The 20,413-nt window shown below is 37.8% G+C and overlaps 1 protein-coding gene across 4 annotated transcripts in view; it reads left to right on the top strand.

The window, feature by feature from the left end:
- LOC114053921 (oxysterol-binding protein-related protein 1) overlaps positions 1 to 20,413 on the top strand; it is a 305,142-nt gene that overhangs the window by 247,987 nt on the left and 36,742 nt on the right. For all 4 annotated transcript variants that reach the window (XM_027877060.1, XM_027877061.1, XM_027877062.1 and 1 more), the window contains one exon: positions 15,786 to 15,861. In XM_027877060.1, coding sequence (XP_027732861.1) covers positions 15,786 to 15,861 — 76 coding nt within the window. The remainder of the gene's footprint in view (positions 1 to 15,785; positions 15,862 to 20,413) is intronic.

The raw sequence follows: 20,413 nt of genomic DNA, 5'->3' as shown, positions 1-20,413 counted from the left end.
AAGAGATTTATAGGTAAAAATGACAAGATTTGGCAAATGATTAGATAAGTGGAGTGAGTGAGAGTGAGGAGCCAAGGAGGACACCCAGGTTTCTAACATTGGTTGACTGGGAGGTTGGTAGTACCTTAACAGAAATAGTGAAATTAGGGAGAAATTAGGGGTTTGGCAGCAAAAGTGAATAAATGAATATTTATTAAGTGCTTACTATGTGTAGAGCACTGTGCGAAGTGTTGTCCATACAAATGCAAGCAAGCAAGGTAGAGCTTACCTTCAAGGTAAGATTACCTTATTAGGGGAAGACAACACACTGGCAAGTAATGATCAGCATCAAGTGTTTTGGACAGGAACTTCAGAGGAAATAGAGTCATAGGGCGATGGATTGACACATCCTTTTCAGTTATGGTAGTGTTGGTTTAGAATTGGAAAATGTGTTGAGCTTGAAATTGAGAGTTTGGAAAGAAAATATGGAGTAGATAGATAGTGGGGAGAAAGTAGTATCCTGACAAGATACACTGACTGCTCGCAATCCAAAGGCTTAGGGTGGGAACTGAGCTCCAGGTCAGAGGTAGAAGTTTGAGGACAGAAGATGAGGTATGGAGATGACTAGCAAATGCTGTGGTAGGTCTGAGCCTGAGTAAGATAAAGGGAAAAATGACTTGTGTTTTAGACATGTTGAATTTTAAATGCCTATGAGATAGCTGGTGTTAAATGTTCAATAGACAATTTGTAATACTCATAGAAGTGATCCTATAGATCATCTAGGTCACCCCCTCTTTTTTCCAGCTGGAATAACTGAGGCCCAGAAACATTAAGCGACTTTTCCATGATGATGACCCAGGTTACGAATGAGAGAGAAAGGATTCAGATCCAGGTCTTCTCACTCTAAATCCAGAATTCTTTCCTGTTCACCATGTTCTTTTCCTCTAGACTCACCTTTACTTGAGAATTCTCTATATCTGTTGAGGAGTTACAGTTTTAGTCACCAAGGATTGTCAAATCAGAGTCATCTTTGACTTTTTTTACCCCACCTCCCTCCTATATCCAATCATTTGCCAATATTAATTACAAATTAATTTTTAATCACATGAATGCCAGGTTTAATGAAACTCTTATTCCTGTTTCTGCCCTGCTAAAGTAAAAAATGTCCCCATCAAAATTACACTGTGAAACATGAGTGCAAAGTTCCATGACATAGTTCTAGAAAAAGTGTTGACACTAACTGCATTTAAAAAACAAGTCATAAGGCATAATAAAAATAGAAAGACAATTTCTTAATGCATTTTAGAAGAGATTGAGAATAGGGTGCTATTCTTCTCTCTACCCACCTTCCCCACTTCTCATCTGGTGTATTGTAACTAACTTTTGTTCTCTTTTGTCTCCAGTCTCTCCCTTCTTCAATCTGTCCTCTGAAACAGCTGCCAAAATAATCTTAAGAGTGACTTTATCACTCCTGTGGTCAGAAACCTTCAATGACTCTTCATTGTTTCATGAATAAAAATACAAACTACTTGCATTCTTCACAATGCTAGCATTTGAGATCTTCCCCAGTGTGGCTTTTTTTGCCTATTTTCTTATTACTCCCCTTTATGTATCCTGTATTCTAGCCAAACTAGACTACTAGCTGTCTGAATTTGAAGTTCCATCTTCTTCTTTGTAAAAACCATCCTTCATGGCTAGAATGAACCTTTTCTTAGCCTTTCAAAATTCTTCTCTTTCTTCAAGTCTTAATAGAAGTGTTACCTCCTCTATGAAGCCTTCCCTGATCTTCCCAGCTCAAAGTGTTGTTACCTTTTTGAGATAACCTAGAATTTATTTTACATGCCTGGTGGAGGGGGAGGGTTATGCATATTCTATGCCCTAAGCAGAGAGTAAGCTCAGGCAGAGCAACTGTTTCATTTCTAAAAGAAAGAAATGATCTTTTAATTAAATAATTTCTTATTATACTTTAAAATCTGGATAATGTTATCTGAAACACAAGTTTTATTCAGATCTCATTTTATTTCTTGACTCGTATATTTTAATACTGAGAAGTAGTGTTACATAGAGAACTAGCAGCCTCAGATCCAGGAAGCCCTGGCTTCATGTCTGGAGACTAACATCTCCTGTCTCTGTGACCCTGGCAAGTAATTTTTTTCATTTACTCTCTGAATGATTCAGGTGACTCTCTATAACTATAAACTGTGAAGCAATTGCTAATCTGAATTGATAGAGTTTTCTCTCTGGGGAGTTCCATAAAACACTGAAATCATAGGACCGAACAAAAGGAAGATCTTCATGTTAGTAAATAAAAGTAATAACTAATATAAGCAAGACAGTATTTCAAGCAGTGTTATACTTAAATACTTCAGAGATCCAAGATTTTGTTAGTATAGGTATTCCATTCATGCATATCTTAACTCTTTTAAACCCTCATTAGCATTTTGAAATAGGTGATGTTTTTTTTTTAAAGGACGCTTGCCTATTTTCTCTTTAATACACAAATTCCCTCAATGTTGAACACAGTATGTTGTATATCATAAATGCTTATGAGTATGGAATGGATGTACTAATTCACAAATGAATGAACAGTATTGGGGAAAGGTGGGGAGAGTGTCCTTCTTTTAGAAGAGGGAGTAAGGAGGCCCTCTGAGATGCTTAACTAGATGCTAGAGAGGATGTTCTTTGCTCTTTACCTTCCTAGGAGTATAAATGTTTAGAGGTCACAGAAAGTCCAGGGCCATGAATGAAAAAAAAAATAGAAACCTATAGCCAGATACAGATATTTTGTGAGTGGAACAAAAGCTATTATTATAAGCTATTATTATTTTATGGTGAAACTTTTTTTTTGACCCTAAAAGATAATTCTAAGATTATGCTGTTTTTACAGAATTATTTTTTTTAACATTTTCACATCATTTAGGAATTTTAGTGGGAGAGGTTTTTCTTTTAAGGAAGGCATTTAAATCCTAGAATTTGACTTTTAAAAATTATTGCAGTGGGGCAGAGCCAAGATGGCAGAGGGAAAGCAGTGACTTGCTTGAGCTCTCCCTCAAACCCCTACAAATACCTATAAAAATGGCTCTAAACAAATTCTAAAGCAGCAGAGCCCACAAAAAAAAACAGAGTAAAACAAATTTCCAGCCCAAGACAACCTGGATGGCTGATGATTGGAAAGGTATATCACGCCAGGCGGGGAGAGGAGCGCAGTTTGGCGTGGGCGCACAGACCGCAGCGAACCTGGAGCAGGCCTCAGGGGACTGAATCACAGGCAGCTGTGGCAGTTTCTAGACTTCTCAACCCACAAACACCAAAGACAACTTAGAAGGGCAGTGGGAAAAGTCTGTGACTGCGGTGAGAGAAGAAATAGGTCTCAGCCACCCCCAGGTCAGCGGCTGCCTCCAGAGCTTCTGGCCCACGGACTGAGGGGGAATCCAGTGGCTGATCAGAGGGGGATTGCAAGGATCTCTTTGCCAGTGCTGAGGCAGGAATCTCTTGCTTTGCCCGTGCTTGGATCTGGGTCACAGTTCTGAGGGGCGGTCCTGGGGCGAGGAGGAGCGCTGGCATGGTGGAGCTTGTCGTGGCAGTGGAGAGGAAACACCTTGCCCCTTATCGTCGCACCTTGGAAGAACTGAAAATTTTCAGGTCCCTAGAAGTATCTCTGAAAACAGCTATACAAACCCCCAAAGCTTGAGACAGTACATTCTCCACATTGGAAACAGACTCTTACCTTAACAAAGAGTTTAAAACTCAAGTTGGTTTGGGATCATGAGTAAGTAGCGCAAAAAAGAGTCAGACTATATTATCTTACTTTGGTGACAAAGAAGATCAAAACCTACAACCAGAAGAAGAAAACAAAGTCAAAGCTCCTACATCTAAAGCCTCCAAGAAAAATATGAATCAGTCCTAGGCCTTGGAAGAGCTCAAAAGGGATTTTGAGAAGCAAGTAAGAGAAGTAGAGGAAAAACTGGGAAGAGAAATGAGAGTGATGCAAGAAAATCATGAAAAGCAAGTCAACAGCTTGCTAAAGGAGACCCAAAAAAATACTGAAGAAAATAACACCTTAAAAAATAGCCTAACCCAAATGGCAAAAGAGGTCCAAAAAGCCAATGAAGAGAAGAATGCCCTAAAAAGCAAATGGAAAAGGAAGTCCAAAAGATTACTGAAGAAAATACTTCCTTAAAAATTAGAATAGAGCAATTGGAAGCTAGTGACTTTATGAGAAATCAAGACACTATAAAACAAATCCAAAAGAATGAAAAATTAGAAAACAATGTGAAATATCTCGTTGGAAAAACAACTGACCTGGAAAATAGATGCAGGAGAGAGAATTTAAAAATTATTGGACTATCTGAAAGCCATGATCAAAAAAAGAGCCTAGACATCATCTTTCAAGAAATAATCAAGGAAAACTGCCCTGATATTTTAGAACCAGAGGGCAAAATAGAAATTGAACGAATCCACCGATCTCCTCCTGAAAGAGATCCCCAAAGGAAAGAGATCTCCTAGGAATATTGTAGCCAAATTCCAGAGTTCCCAGGTCAAAGAGAAAATATTACAAGCAGCCAGAAAGAAACAATTCAAGTATTGTGGAAACACAATCAGGATAACACACAAGATTTAGCTGCTTGTACGTCAAGGGACCGCAGGGCATGGAAAAAATATTCTGGAGGGTAAAGGAGATAGGATTACAACCAAGAATCACCTACCCGGCAAAACTGAGTATAATTCTTCAGGGGAAAAAATGGTCATTCAGTGAAAATAGAGGACTTTCAAGCATTCTTGATGAAAAGACCAGAGCTGAATAGAAATTTTGACTTTCCAATACAAGACTCAGGTGGAACATGAAGAGGTAAACAGGAAAGAGAAATCATAAGAGACTTATTAAGGTTGAACTGTTTATATTCCTGCATGGAAAGATGATATTTGTAACTCATGAGACCTTTGTCAGTATTAGAGTAGTTGGAGGGAAAAAATTATATGTATGTAGATAGATAGATAGATAGAGGGTACAGGGTGAATTGAAGATGAAGGGGTCGTATCTGTAGAATAAAATTAAGGGGTGAGAGAGGATTATACTAGGAGAATGAGAAAGGGAGAGGTAGAACAGGGTAAATTATCTCACACACAAAAAAAAAACCCAGAAAAGAAAAGGCTCTTACAGTGGAGGGGAAATGGGGGAAGGTAAGAGGGAATGAGTGAATCTTATTCTCATAGGATTTTGCTTATGGAGGGAATAACATACACACTCAATTGGGTGTGGAAATTTGTCGTACCCTACAGGAAAATAGGAGGGGAAGGGGACAAGAGAGTAGGGGGATGATAGAGAGGAGGGTAGATTGGGAAAGGGGGTAATCAGAAGCAAATACTTCTGAGGAGGGACAGGGTCAAAAGAAAGAATAGAATAAATTGGGGAGGACAGGATAGGATTAAGGGAAGTAGAGTTAGTTTTTCATAGCATGTGTACTTTAGAAGTGTTTTGCATAACTGCGCATGTATAGCCTATGTTGAGTTGCTTGCCTTTTCAATGAGGGTGGGTAGGGAGGGAGGAAGGGAGAAAATTTGGAACCCAAAGTTTTAAAAACATATGTTTAAAAAAAATGTTTTCACATGCAACTGGGAAATAAGAAATACAGGAAATGGGTTACAGAAATCTATCCTGCCCTACAGGAAAATAGAAGGGGAAGGGGATAAGAGAAGGGGGGAAGAAATAGAAGGGAAGGCAGACTAGGGGAAGGGGTATTCAGAATGCACGCCATCTTGGGGTGGGGGAGGGGCAAGATGGGGTGAAAATTTGGAACTCAAAATCTTGTGAAAGTAAATGTTGAAAACTAAAAATAAATAAATTTATTAAACCAAAAAAAATTATTGCAGAAATGAGGTCACCAAATGTGGTATAGTCTGTTGTTTGTTGTTTTTAATTACTAGGATGTTGCATGACTCTTAAAAAGATGTTTCTAGGTAAAACAGTAGAAGACAAAGTGGCTGCTAATTTGATGGATAACATGTAGATCAGGATGTCATTGTGTATTTTCCTTCAAAAAATCAGTTCCCTCATGTGTTCTTTTACTTAATAACACCTTGATAAAAAGTGTTTTTAAAATGATTGTAGTTAATGAAAGCATGCATGTAAATACATGTATCCTTGCACATGTTGTCTATATGTATGTATATAAATAATATTAAAGAAGATATTTGAATGTATGCTAATATGTGAGTGAAAATGGGGTACTTACTTCCAAGCAATTTTGATTGACATTGACTCTTTTTTTCCAAGTGTTAAATTAACCCTCTGGAGTAGATTGTATGTAATATGTTTGTTTGACAGATGGGAAGACTAAGCTAAAAGAAATTACACAGCTCGTCACTGTCCTGTGGTCCGTATTCCTAATGATCCCTATTCATTATGTTTTTTTGTGAAAAGAAGTTATGTTATACCTAATAAAAACAAACTGGCAAGATCAAAGAAAGCTAATTAATGAATTCTCAAGGAAGTTAAAATGGCAGTGAAACAGTGGAAAGAGCAGCAGATCAAAAATCATAGGATTTGGGTTCAAATCTTAACATCGTTTTCATTATGTGTAAAAATGCCCTCACTTCCCTCATGTTAGGGGACACACACACACACACACACACACACACACACACTGAAGTATCCTCAACTTAGTCATTTCACATGAACTACTTACTCTTCTATCCCACTTAGCCACACATAAAGTCATACTCTTGATCTTGCTATCACTTTCAGATGCATTACTTCCATATTCATGAATTCTGAAATTCCCTGATCTCATCACAATCTGTTGTCATTACTTCTCCCTCTACCTTGCAACCCCAACCCCTGTTCTTAGTTTACAACATGACGTCCAATCTCTTGACCTCTCAACTTTTTCCCAGTTCTTTCACATCTGTTCTAGCTATACTGTCTTCTCTTCCTCATCTTGAGCCATAAGTGAACCAGTTCAACTCTATACCATCCTCTTATCCTGCTTCTCTGGCACCCTTTTCATTTGGCCAATCTTGCCTTGCTGAGCCTTAATTTTAGATCACTCTCACCACCTACTGCCTTTCACTCCTACCTACATCCTGCTGAACAAAGCTGGAGAAAATCACAAAGTGAAGCTGACTTGGTCCACTGAAAATTTATATGACCTCAGTTGGGCCCTCACTGCTACCAGATGTCTTCTACACATTTGTGACCTCATTTTTGCAATAATTTTAAAAAGTCAAATTCTAGGATTTAAATGCCTTCCTTAAACCTTATACCTCCCAAATTAAGTCACTACCCAACTCTTCACAGTGGCTTTTCCAGACCTTCTCGTTCTTCCTCAAACCTCCAATTAATTCATCCCTCTTCCCTAACCCTCTCAACTGAGAATTTTGCCTTATATTACTGAAAATATTGAGACCATTCTCCAAGATCTCCCTCTTCTCCCTTCCTCTGCTGTCACCCAGATGCCTTCTGCCACTATGTCTTTCTTTACCCTTATCTCACATAATAAGATGGTCTTTTTTACTGTGAGGGCAAACTCTTCTACATGTATGTGTGATCTCATTTCATCCCATGTACTCTAGCAGTTTGCCCCCTCTATCATCCCAACTCTCTCACTCTCTTTCCTTTTCTTCTGGATTCCTGCAAACATACCTATGTCTCCCTCATCCTCAAAAAACTCTCACTTTACCTATCCATCTCCTGTCATCTAACAGTTTTCCTCCCTTTGTGACTAAACAATTCCTTGAGAAGACTGTATGTAATAGGTGCTTCTGCTTCCTTTTATCTCATTCTCTTCTTACGTCTTTAAAATGTGCCTTCCAACCTCATCATTCAACAAAAATAGCTCTCTCCAAAGTTTCTGATGATTCCTTAATTACCAAATCTAATGAACTTTTCTTTTTCAATCCTCATCCTTCTTGAGCTCTCTGCTGCCTTTGACAGTGTCATTTACCCTCTTTTACTTGATACTCTTTTCTCTCTAGCTTTTCATTACAATACTCTCCCCTGCTTCTCCTTCTACCTACCTGACTATTCTTCCTCATTCTCCTTTACTGGATCTCTGCCCAAGTCATACCTAATAACCATGGCTGTCCCAAAGGGCTCTATCTATGGCTGTTTTCTCTTCCCCCTTTTATACTGTTTCACTTGATGTTCTCATCAGCACCCATGAATTCATTATCATCTCAATGCTAACATATTCAGATCCGCCTTTCCAGCCCTAAACTCTTTTCCAACAACCTCCAGTCTCACATCTCCAGTTACCTATTAGACATTTTAAACTAGATGTCCCATTGACATCTTAAACTCAGCATGTCTAAAAGTGAACTCATTGTATTTCCACTTAAACCCTCCCCTCTTCCTAACTTGTCTGTTAACGTAGAGGATAACACCATTTTCCTAGTTCTCCAGGCTTACAAGGTAGGTATTATACTCAGCTCCTCACTGTCTCATCCCTTACATACATCTGTGGCCAAGACTTGTCAATTTTACCTTTGTAACATCTCAGGAATATGTCCCCTTCTCTCTGACACTCCCACTAACCTGGTGCAGGTACTTATCACCTTAGTCCTAGCCTGTTGAGTAGCCTTCTGTTTAGTCTTCTCACCTCAAGTCTTTCCCCACTCCATTCCATTCTCTATTCAGCTGTCAGAGGGATCTTCCTAAAGTATGTCTTACCATTTCATTCCTCTATTAAACAAACTCCAGTGGTTCCATGTTACCTCTGGGATCAGATATAAAATTCTCTGGTGTTCAAAGCCCTTCATATCCTGTCTACTTCCTACCCTTTCAGTTTTCTTAAACCTTACACTCTCCCATGTACTTTGCAATCCAGTGATTCTGGCCTCCCTGTTTCCTTCACATTAGAACTCCATCTCCCAACTCTGTAGCTTCATTGGTTTTCCTCCCATACCTAGAACTAGCTCTTTCCCTCCTGGCTTTCAAATCTCAGCCTAAATTCTACCTTCTCTACAAGCCTTTCCCAGTCTGTCTTAATCTTTAAAGCTATCCCCAGTTTATCCTGTATATATCTTGTTTGTACCTCCACTAGATTGTAAGCTCCTTGAAGACAGGAATGGTTGTGGGGGGGTGCAGTTTGCATCCCTTGTGCTTAGTACAATGCCTGGCACATAAAAATCACTTAATAAATGCTTATTGACGTGACTATCTCCAATCCTTACAATCTTACGTAATATTTGGCAAGTCACAACTTCTCTGGGCCTGTTTGCTTATATGTAAATTGTGAGGTTGAACTAGATGGCTTCTGAAGACCCTTTCAGTTCTACAGCTGTGATTCTTTAATCACATGAATCCTGCATGCTCAGGAATAGCTCACATGAAATCAAAAAGAATTTAGAGTGGGAAGAGATTTTAGAGATGCTCCAGTCTTGCCTCTTAATTTTACACAGAGGAAACTAAGATTCAAAGAAGTGATTTATCCCAGGTCATACTGGAAGTAAGAAACGGAGCCATTATTCAAACCTATGCCCTCTGACTTCAAGTCAGTTGTGCTTCCTCTTCCTTTCATCTATAGCAGAATCGTATTAAACATGTAAGGAAGGAGAAATCAGTTGTGGCTGCCATGAGAAAGAAGACCAAGGAAACTTATGTTGACTTGGCCTTCAAGGTGGAAGAAGTAAAGGAAGATGGGAGAACAAATCTTATATTCCTAAATCACAGGTCTGACCATGCTACTCCTCTGATCAAGAAGTCTCAATAGTTTTCTGTGACTAGTAGGACAAAGGGTTTGTTAGTCTGATTCCAACCTATTTTTCCAATCTGATTATACATTATTCCTCTTATACAATGTATATTCCAGTCTACTCTGTGGACTGCCATCTCAAGTACTGGATATGCCCCTTCTCATTCTCCTTCTCTGGACCAGGAAAATCATGAGGTGTACATATATACTCCTTGCTTCTCCCTGCCCCTTACAGACCCTCCTTCTGTTGTTATAACTTGAGAGGTACACTCTTTCCAGATACATCAACCAATAACTACTCTCACTCCTCTCTAGACTGAACTCCAGACTTTGTCTGCATGCGCCAGAAGCCCTTTCATCCAGGAAGCTCACTGTAACCCAGGAACTGCCCCTTCAGCTTTTTCCTCTAATTAGACGGCTCCTTTCAGAACCTTTTGTGAAGGAGGATGCCTACGTCAACCGTGTCTCATTCCTCTCCAGGCTGTACTCTCAGTGTCAGCAGATTTACCTCATTACTTTTTTGAGAAAAATAAAAGCTATTCATCATAAGTTCCTTCTCCCCATCAAATATGTTATTCCTTTGAGAGTATTCTCATTTTCTGTGCTTTAGTGTCTGATGAAGAAGTCTCTTTTTCATCACAAGGCCAGTCACTCTGCTTGTGCCCTGATCCCTTACTTTTCTGCCTCGTCTAGCAGCTTCTTCCTTCACCTTCTTCTTCTTTTCTTTAAGCTTTCCTCAGCTAGTGCCTCCAAACACATCCACATCTCCCCATCCTTAAAAAAAGCCTTAACTTCTGTCCCCTCAAGATATTCCCTAAATTGCTCTTCCCTTTTGTAGCCAACCTTCTATTAAAAGCCTCCTACTCTAGTTACCGCCATTTCACCTCCTCCTCCACATCCCAGTCCAGTCTCGTTTCTGACATCATGACTTAGCTAAAATTGCTCTTTACAGAGTTGCCATAACAATTTCTTACCTGTTCAATATGATTGTCTTTTTTCATACTCCTTTTTTTAAGTATGCATTTATTTTTCAACATTCACTTTTTTAAGATTTTGAGTTCCAAATCCCCCCCCACACACAGGACAGCAGGCAGTCTGGTATAGGCTATACATGTACAGTCATATTAAACATATTTCCACATTAGTCATGTTGTGAAAGAAGAATAAAAATAAAAGGGGAAAACCACGAGAAAGAAAATAATATGCTTTGATCTACATTCAGACTCCATAGTTCTTTCTCTGGATGTGGATAGCATTTTCCATAATGAGTCTTTTGGAATTGTCTTAGATCAATGTATTGCTGAAAAATTTTCTCATACTTCTGTAGTACTTTTAATACTGTTGAACACATCCCTTCTTCTTGGATAATCTTCTCCCTGGGTTTCTGTGACACAGATCTCCTATCTTTCTGACTGTTCTTAGTCTCCTTTGCTTGACCAGTGAATCAATTATTCAGTACCTACTATGTGCCAGACACTGTGCTAAGTGCTAGGGATGCATAAAGAGGCAGAAGACAATCTCTGCTCTCAAGGAGCTTGCAGTCTAAAGGGGGAGACAATAAGCACACAAATATAGACAAAGCAAGCTATATACAGGATAAACAGGAAATAATTAATAGAAGGAAGGCCCTTAAGAGGGATTGTGGAAGTCTTCCTGTAGAAGGTGAACTTTTATTTGGGACTTAAAGGAAGCCAGGGAGGTGAGTAGTTAGAGCAGAGGAGAATGGGAATTCCAGGCTCAGGAGACAGCTGGAGAAAATGCTCAGAGCTGAGAGATAGAGTGTCTTGTCGTGAAGTATCCCAGAGGCCAGTGTCACTGAATGAAAGAATACGTGGCAGAAAATAAAATGTAAAAAGACTGGAAAGGTAGGAGGTGGCTAAGATATGAAGGACTGTGAATGCCAGGCATTTTGTATTTGCTTCTGGAGGCTACAGGGAGTCACTGGAGTTTAATAACGAAGAAAGGGTGACATGGTTGGACCTGTACTTTAGGAAATCACTTTGGTGACTGAATGAGGAGAGACTTGAGGCAGGCTGACCCACCAGCAACTGTTGCAATAATCCAGGTGTGAAATAATGAGGCTTGTACTGGAGTGGGGACCGTGTCAGAAGAGAAAAAGGGGCATATTCAAGAGATGTTGCAAAGGTGAAATTGACAGGCCTTGGCAACAGCTTGACTATGGGAGGTATCCACTCCGCAGTTACGGATCTTCCTCTCGGTCTTTTGTTTAGTTACTATATCCTTTCTCAGAAATGTTTTACACCATTGGTTCAGGTTTCATCTCTATGCATGTGACTTTGTGCTCCAGCCCCTATCACCAATTGTTTATTGGCTCTTTTCCACTGGATGCACTGTAGGTATCTCAGACTCCACATATCCACAACAGAACTTGTTATTCTTCTCCCCTCCCTCATGCTACCCTGTCTCCAGACTGCTCTGTTTTTGCTGAGGTAGTAGATGTAGTTTGATCATTTCATTTACTTGCCTGAGAACCTTAAATACCTCTAGGATAAAATGCAGTTGTCTTAGGTTGACTTTCCATAATCTGGCTCTAGCCAACCTTTCCATGCTTATTATACATGACTTCACTTTCTGTATTCTACATTTCATTCAGTTCTGCACTCCAGCTCCTGCCTCTGAGCCTTTGAACAGGCTGCCTTGGATGCTTCCTCTTAGAGCCTCAAGCTTTCTGGCAGACTCCATTCCTGTACCACCTCTTATGAAGAGCCTTTTGTGATCCTGCAGAACCTAATTTTTAGTGTTTAACTCCCTCCTCCTCTGATAATTGGTATATATTTATCTGTTTACATCTCCCATCTCCCCAAGCGAATATAATCTCCTTGAGGGACAAGACTTTTTTTTGACTTTGTAACTCTAGTACTTAGTACCACGCACATCACAAGCTCTTAATAAATACTTCTTAGGTTGAATTGGAATAGATAACTAGAGGTCTTCAAGTGGAAACTAGATGACCACTTCTTGATGTACAAAGAATTCCTTTTCATGAATAAATTGGATTAAATGACCTCAGATTTGTTGAAGCTTGGAGCTTCTGTGATTCTGTGAATGTTTCAAAGCCCAGTGATTTTTAAAGCCGTATTCAAAACTGCCCCAAACCAAAATGTATTTAAGATAATATAAGTCCAAAGACCCCTGAAGAAATTAGGAGGTCTCTTCCTGTGTTGTCATACAGTGTTAAAGCCACCATTTCTCGAATGTTTCTAATGCCAGTCAGCCATTTTGGTTTTACAGGCTAAACTAACTAGGGCTCAAGGTAGATTTTTTTGAGGGAGGGAAGTTTTTGTTCTGTACCGTTTTGTTTGTTTTAATTTTGTTCCGGACCTATGGATACTCTTAGTGTGAAAGCTTCTATCGGTGGTGATATGTAACTTACTTTTACTCAGAGGGTTGCAACAATGTTAGCCTTGCATCACACAGCTGGTGTGTGTCAGAGACAGGACTTAAAGCGGGGCCTTCCTGATGTTGGAGGGCCCACTATCCACTAATCCAATTGATTAAATTAACAGAATTTAAAAATTTTTTTGTTTTGTCTTGATTTTTGTTTTGTCATTGGGTGGCTAAAGACTTACTGATATTGTTAGCCCTTTTCAAAGTGGGGGAGGACTGTACAGAGTTGAATATTAAAAGTTTGCAAACTGAGGCAGATTTAATTTGAGACAGGGATGTCTGTACAATCCTGGGGAAAGGAGGGCAGGATGATGACATGTTAACTAACGTATTGAAAAGAATCTGTCAAAAAAAAAAACTGATTTACTGATTTTTTTCACTTTCAAACTAATTCTTGTACTATTGTACAATCTTTAATATCATTAGTATGTTTGGTTAGTTGAACCAGGACATCTTACTCCTAGTTCTTTTAGGATGTTTCTCATCTAGGCAAAGAAAAAGAAGAGTTTAGAACCTGGGGCTCTTAAGTATATTCCAGTGAAGTAGGGAATAATTTATTTAAATATATATGTGTATATGTGTGTATATATATATAAAAACCTGAAAATCTAAATGCTTACTTTTAATTTCTCCTGTTTCATATTATAATAATTTGGCTTGGTTGGATATGAAGTTTTTTCACAAGTGAACTTCCAAATAACTGGTTTACATGTTTAAAGTTTCTATAAAAATATTAACCATTTTTAATTAAAATTTTTAAATATATTATATTCATTTCCTTGATTTTAACCTTTTTTTAATGACTCAGAGACATCATTATGAACATCAGTTATACTGCTGCATAATACAGTGATGTCCTTAGGAACTATTGAGGTGTGTATGGCTGTTTGCCCCTACACCAAGTGGCTCCAGACTGCTATGCTTTTATATTTCTTCTGTCTGCCTTTTTTGTTCTGTCTGTTCTTATTGCTGTCAGCTATCATTTCTGTTGTTCTCTCTGTGTGTATCCTCCTGCTTTAATCATTTTAAAGAAAGTGTCCTAGTGAGAGCTTGAGGATGACTTCCCCTTTCGTATAAAGTGCATGGGCTTTGTGATAACATTTGCTACTCAAATGCTTTTTTCCCTTCCTGTTTTGTGGCTGTGTCCTGGATAATTAAGGTTATTGGAAGTCTGACCTCTAGATAAGTTAAGCGTTGATCTTCCTTTGTAAAACACAATACAAGCTTATGTTGCCATGAAAATAAAAATAGTAGGATGTTCTTGGACAAGATTACCTGCAGACTAATTCTGTAATGGTTTCTAAATCTAAAAATTATTTTAAATTTTTGCTGTTTCTTGCAGTACTAAACAGTTTTTAAAAATACAGTTTCCTGTCCAGTAACTTTGAAAGCTTTAAAATGGATGCTTCTGTCCATCAAATACAGATTTTCATTACTCTGCACTTTCTTTTTTTCTCCCAAACTGTCTTTTATTTTTTGAAAATGCAAAGCACTTAAATTTTAGGCTTGGAGAAGAGATGACCTGAAAGTACCTTTTGATATGCTGTTCACAGCCAATATTTTTCCAGAATCTGTTAGAGGTCATAAATGTTACTTTTCTGATTTGGCTTTTTCATGGATAAAATAAGTTTATTTACAGCACCAAGATTGGATAGTAAATGTAAGTGATTTAGTACTTTTTCAATAATTATGGAAATAAAGAGTACTATGCAATAGATTTTTATTCTGTTATCTGACTCATTTTAATATCTCAGAAGATTGCTGGTTCTTGGATAGTTGGATAATGTATCATTTAGAAACCATCTGTGAATCATCAACTAGCAGATTTTTTGGATGAAGTAGCATTGGAGTATATTAATTATTTATAGAAAAATGTTAAGAATTTCATCATTAAATTTATAGTGAATATTCCTATTTAAAAATTAAGTGTGGAAAAATTTTATAAGTCAGATGACTATAAAGATTCTTATATGGTATAAACTTTTGTTTGCTTTAAAGTCAACAAACTAGTGTTCTGGGTTTTTTTTTTTAACATTTGTGCTCTAAAAGGAATTAGTAATGTGGTTACAGTAATGTGTAGTACTTTGCCCTAATAATTTGCCTTTATAGTTTTGTTATCTCTTTTCAATTCACATTTTTGTAAACCTGTATAAAAAGACTTATTGGTGACCTTTTGACCAAGATATTTATCAGCACAGAATGCCAAATCAAGTTATTTAGATGCCTGCTGGCATTTCTCAAGATATCTATGGACTGTATTAGTACCTTTATGGTTTGTGGTGAGTTAAATTAGATTGAATACTTATCTCTTACCTTGTCCAAAGGAGTTTAGTTTTGAAGTTCCAAAAAGATCATAGAAGATGTTTAATCTCCAAAACACCTGCAGCAGACTCCAAAACCAGGGTTACAGTTCAAATATACTCAGAGTGGAATAGATGGGCCAATAGGACTAAGGTTAAAAGAGTCTCAAAGAGATAAGATTATGCAGTAACTATTCTCCTTAGAAACCCCAAAAGGTGCCCAAAATAACAGTGAAATATAGGGGACAGCCTCCCATTTGCTTGACCTGTGGCAAAGCTCCAGCTGCTCATTCTTCCTGTCTCTCTGCATCTGGCTGAATACAGTACTGCCATAAATAACCGTGGACTTTCTTTCCTTAAGTTATTAGCATTGAAATGCAATCTCTGTTTTTGTTTCTTTTCCCAGAACAAGCTTGCCCTCTCCAATGTTTTCCAGAAATGACTTCAGTATCTGGAGCATCCTTAGAAAATGCATTGGAATGGTAAATAAACAAATCAATTATGTAAGAGTATGAGGTAAAATTGTGTTTGTATAACTTTTTGAGTTACTCAAAAAGTTATACAAACATATAGGACTAGCATGGTGAAATTCAAATGTATGGAGGTGGTTACAGAAAAGGAAATTCTAATATACCCTATGCTAGAACAATTTTAAAACCATATTGCCTTAATTTTTTTAATTAAAGTTTTTTCAATGAAAGGAAATCTTATTTTCTCTCCTCATTTTCTCACACACACACACACACACACACACACACACACACACTCTCTCTCTCTCTCTCTCTCTCTCTCTCTCTCTCCCCCTCTCCCTCTCTCCCTCTCCCTCTCCCCCCCCTATAGAAAACAAACAGACAAACAAGAAATAAAAGAAAAACCCCTTTTAACTGATGTGCACAGTCAAGCAAAACAATTCCCACTTTGGCCATATCCAAAATAGAAATGTCTTATTCTAAACCATGAGTCCATTATATCTCTGTCTAGAGCAGAGTGTTATGCTTATCATCAGTCCTCTGGAATCATGGTTGGTCATTGCATTGATCAGAGTTCTAAAGTCTTTCAAATTGCTTGTCTTTACCATGCTATTAACACTCTGTATCTGTTTAAATCAGTCTTCCTAGGTTTCTCTGAAACTATCCCCTTTGCCATTTATTATAGCAAAATATATTATTGTTTTAAAATATATTCAGATTTGACTGAGCATACAGGTTTTCTCTCATATTATAATACTTTTATATTTCCCATCCTTTCCCTTCAACACCCAATTTGAATCAGTTCTGTCTAGCAAGTGTGATAGTTTTGTTTTGTTTTGTTTTAACATATGAGTATTAGAGTTTTCAAAGAATCTGCTCCTGACTGGGATTCACCTTTTTGATTAAACAGTTTTATGCTCAGGTATCAACCTGAGGGAAATACTGAAACCTTCCTTTCTTCTAGAAGACAACGGCTACCTCTTAACTTTATTCTCTGTTTTTGAGGCCCTTTCGGGTATTGACTGTTTTGACAATTTTCTACTTTGTTGCCTCTATCTTTATGTGGGATAACATGATTCTGAGAGCTTTCACAGGCATCAAAATATAAATTTCTCAGCCTGATATTTAAGGCCTCTATAATCTAGCCCCACCCATCTTTTCAGTCCCTTCACAAACTCTGTATTCCAGTCCCACTGGACTCTATAGGACTAAATGTCTCCAAACTTACCATTCTAACTCCTACGCCTCCATGAGTCTTCATGCTTGGAATTCACTTCCATTAATCATCCTCTCAGGATCCTTTTCTTCCTAATAGCTCAAGTCCTATCCACCTCCTCTGTGAAGCATCCTTTGATTCTGTGGTTGGTGATGCACTCTTCTCCCTCAAACAACTTTCTGTTTACTTATCTTTGTACATATTTTATCTCCTTTCCCTGTTAAAACGTGAGCTCCTTGAAGGAAAGAACTGTTCAAATTTTGTGTTTTTATCCTTGCCTGTCATAGTGCCTAGCATATAGTAGGCGCTTAATAAATGCTTGTTGAATTGAATTTTAATTTGAAAATATTAAATTTAGCTCCCAAAGATCATCAGCAACTGAGCCTCTTCTCCTCAACTATGTACAGAAAATTTTGAGAAAATACGTAAGATGATACTGGTTACCTTCCCATAGTTTTTAAATGTTATTTTTTATATGGTTTGTATTTTGTATAAAATGCCATTCTCTCTTAAACTAGGAGTATAACATGGTCATACATCTTCTGAAATAGCATGTGACATTGCCCGGAAAAAAAGGATTTTGCATGAAACTATAAATCCTAATTACATACAATTTGCTTTTCCCTTTAAGAGTATGATTACTTTGACATGTAACTTTCAAAGCCACTCTGCTTGTCTATGTTTCCTTCTGAAATTCCTTATCTTCTCTTCTGTGCACAAAAAAAAATGTTTTAATGACCCTCTTCTTTTTGTTTTGGCAACATTATTCCTAACCCCATTTTCTTTACAATCCTGCCACCTGCCATAGAGGGGAAAAAAAGAAATCCCAAACCCTTATAATAAATATGTATTATCAAACAGTGTCCAAAAATATGTATTTTATTTTGCATTTTGAGTCTGACTAGCATGCTTCTTCGTTGGTTCCCATATTACCTTTAGAAATATGATTCTAAATTTGAAGTTGTGATATTTTTGTTATTTTTATCCCATTATTCCTGGGCCTTGAAGGAGTATCTACTAACCTTCCCATTTATCTGAATAAAATAAAAACAAAATTCCTTCATGTTTAAAGAGAATCATGTATCATCTTAGAAAAATTTGTCATAAATGTTAATCTACTGGAAGTTGAAAATTCTAGTTGATAAAAATGGATAACATACTTTATTTAAATTCTTCTACCTGATCAAAGGCTTAGTTTAAAATTCGAAACATGTTTTGTACTTTCACCCCCAAAAATCTTTGTATTCACTAACAAGTTCTTCTGGCCTTTGTACAAATGTTTCTCCGTTCTTTTTCTGCTCCACTAAGTGTCAGCTTTATTGTGCTGGCATCTATTTCCTTATGTTGGTGCCCAAAAACTTCTTTGGGGCTCTGTCTAAGTAGCAGAAGTCTTGTCTAAATTTAGATGAGCCAGTATCTGAAAAGGTGGAAAGTTATTTGATATTTGACTGTCTTCATAGTACTTTGAAAGATGCCACTAATTCTCAGAATTTGCTAAGGGAAAACAGAGCTGCAGAGGAAGTGCAGATTGGGGTGTGTTCTTTGTTGAGCAAACTACAGAGCTCAGGGGCTGTAGAAAACATTCATTAATGTAGTTTGATTGGAAACTCTGTCAGGCTTCCCTAGAAATGCCAGTTTTGTGCTGTTGGCACCCTCTGTTGTAGTGTTCCTGTGTCTTAGAGTCAGAACAGACACCAGATCACTGAAATGGGGAAGGACCTGGTGCTTGTTATCTGCATGTTTGAGGATCACACCACAGTGTCTTAAGTAACATGTGTTTTGAAAGACAAGTATGAGTTTTGTAATTGGGGGTAAAGTGTAGTGTACTTTTTTTTTCTTATAAGATTATTTTCGAGTGGATTAAATTTCCTTACTTCCCAGCCCTTTCTGCCCTCTTACTCCCTGCCCCCACAAAAAACAAGCAGAAACTGGAAGAATAGCTCTATCTAGAATCAGGTTTACAGCAAAGAAAGGAACAAAGGAAAAGAAAAGTTATCCCAGAATTATAGGGTTATATGTATTCTTGTGAAATTTTAAAATTCCAGTTTTTAAGACCCCTTTTGCAGGATTTCAAAACATTTTCCCTCTCTAACCACTTTTGTAAACTCATTACCAAAATTAACAACCTTCACAGCTAACCTTCTTTCCTTTTTCTGCATATAATCTACCCCTTAGCCTTATCTTCTGGGCTTCGTTAAGCCACTTCTTAATTTGGTAACAAAATCATAGATATATAACCTCAAAGGGGACCTCAAAGGTCATCTGGTCTCCCTCCCTCATTTTACATTGCCAAGAGTTCAGTGTAGCTACCTATAATTTAAACCTAAGGGGGATTTTAGATTTGAGTTTAAACAAGAACATCAAAAAGAATTTGTATTCAGTAGGTACACAATTCAGTCACAAGTAATTTTGCTTTATATCACTTCATATAGATCTTTCCATATTTTCTTAAATACTTTCCATTTATTGCTTTTCATCAAAAGTGTTAAAGCTTGAATTCAAGTCCCACCTTTGGCACATACCAGCCATGTGGCCTTGGGCAAGTTACTTCTTAGTGTCCCCAGGCAACTCTTGCAGAACAGTTGCCCTAGTGATGTGCTCATTCTTAATCTCACTGCTTACCCCCACCAATCCAGTACATTAATGGGCCATAATTTATCCAACCATTTTCAATAGTTGTGTATATAAGTGGTTTTAAGGATTTTGTTTGTTTTTGCTGTTTTAAAAGAGTAGTTATAAATTTTTGTGTACAAATAGAGCCTTTTTTTTTCTTTCTATGCTTTTTGGATGGGGGATCGTAATGATCAAACTGCTAGATCAAAAGATGTGATTGAGTTTTTTGCTCTTGCTTCACTCTTTATTCATTGTCATAGCATGCTCAAAGTGTTTGCAATGGTCTCTCTCTCATGATCACAGTATTAGAAGTGGAGTTATGTAGGCTCAAAAAATCAGAACAGATTCTTTTTTATTTAGAATCACTTAGGTACTTTTTTGTCCTACAGATAGGTAGGATAGATTTAATGACTAAGACATTTCTGATTCTGTCTGAAAATGCACAATTTTATCATCTCTGACTTCCCACCCCATCTTCCAAAACTGGACATCCCTATACTTTCTTCAAAGTTAGGATCATGGGGTGGGCACCAAGATAGAACAGTGGTAGGAAGCAAACTCCCCTCCTGCTAAACAAATCTAAAAAATGTACTAGACAGAATCTTGATGGGGAAATCCAGAAAAAGTTACCGTGAGTAATTTGTCCCATCCAGTTCATCATAGGGAGATAGACTGGGTGGTCTGAGGGCACTGGGGAGGGGTCAGGCCAAGAGCACCTGGGTATGATCGCCCAGG

The sequence above is a fragment of the Vombatus ursinus genome, unplaced genomic scaffold (assembly GCF_900497805.2).
Source record: "Vombatus ursinus unplaced genomic scaffold, bare-nosed wombat genome assembly UNPS02014812.1, whole genome shotgun sequence".
In the NCBI taxonomy this organism is placed as follows: Eukaryota; Metazoa; Chordata; class Mammalia; order Diprotodontia; family Vombatidae; genus Vombatus; species Vombatus ursinus.
Note: the sequence above shows the minus strand (reverse complement) of the source record. Positions and strands in the feature narration are given on the sequence as shown.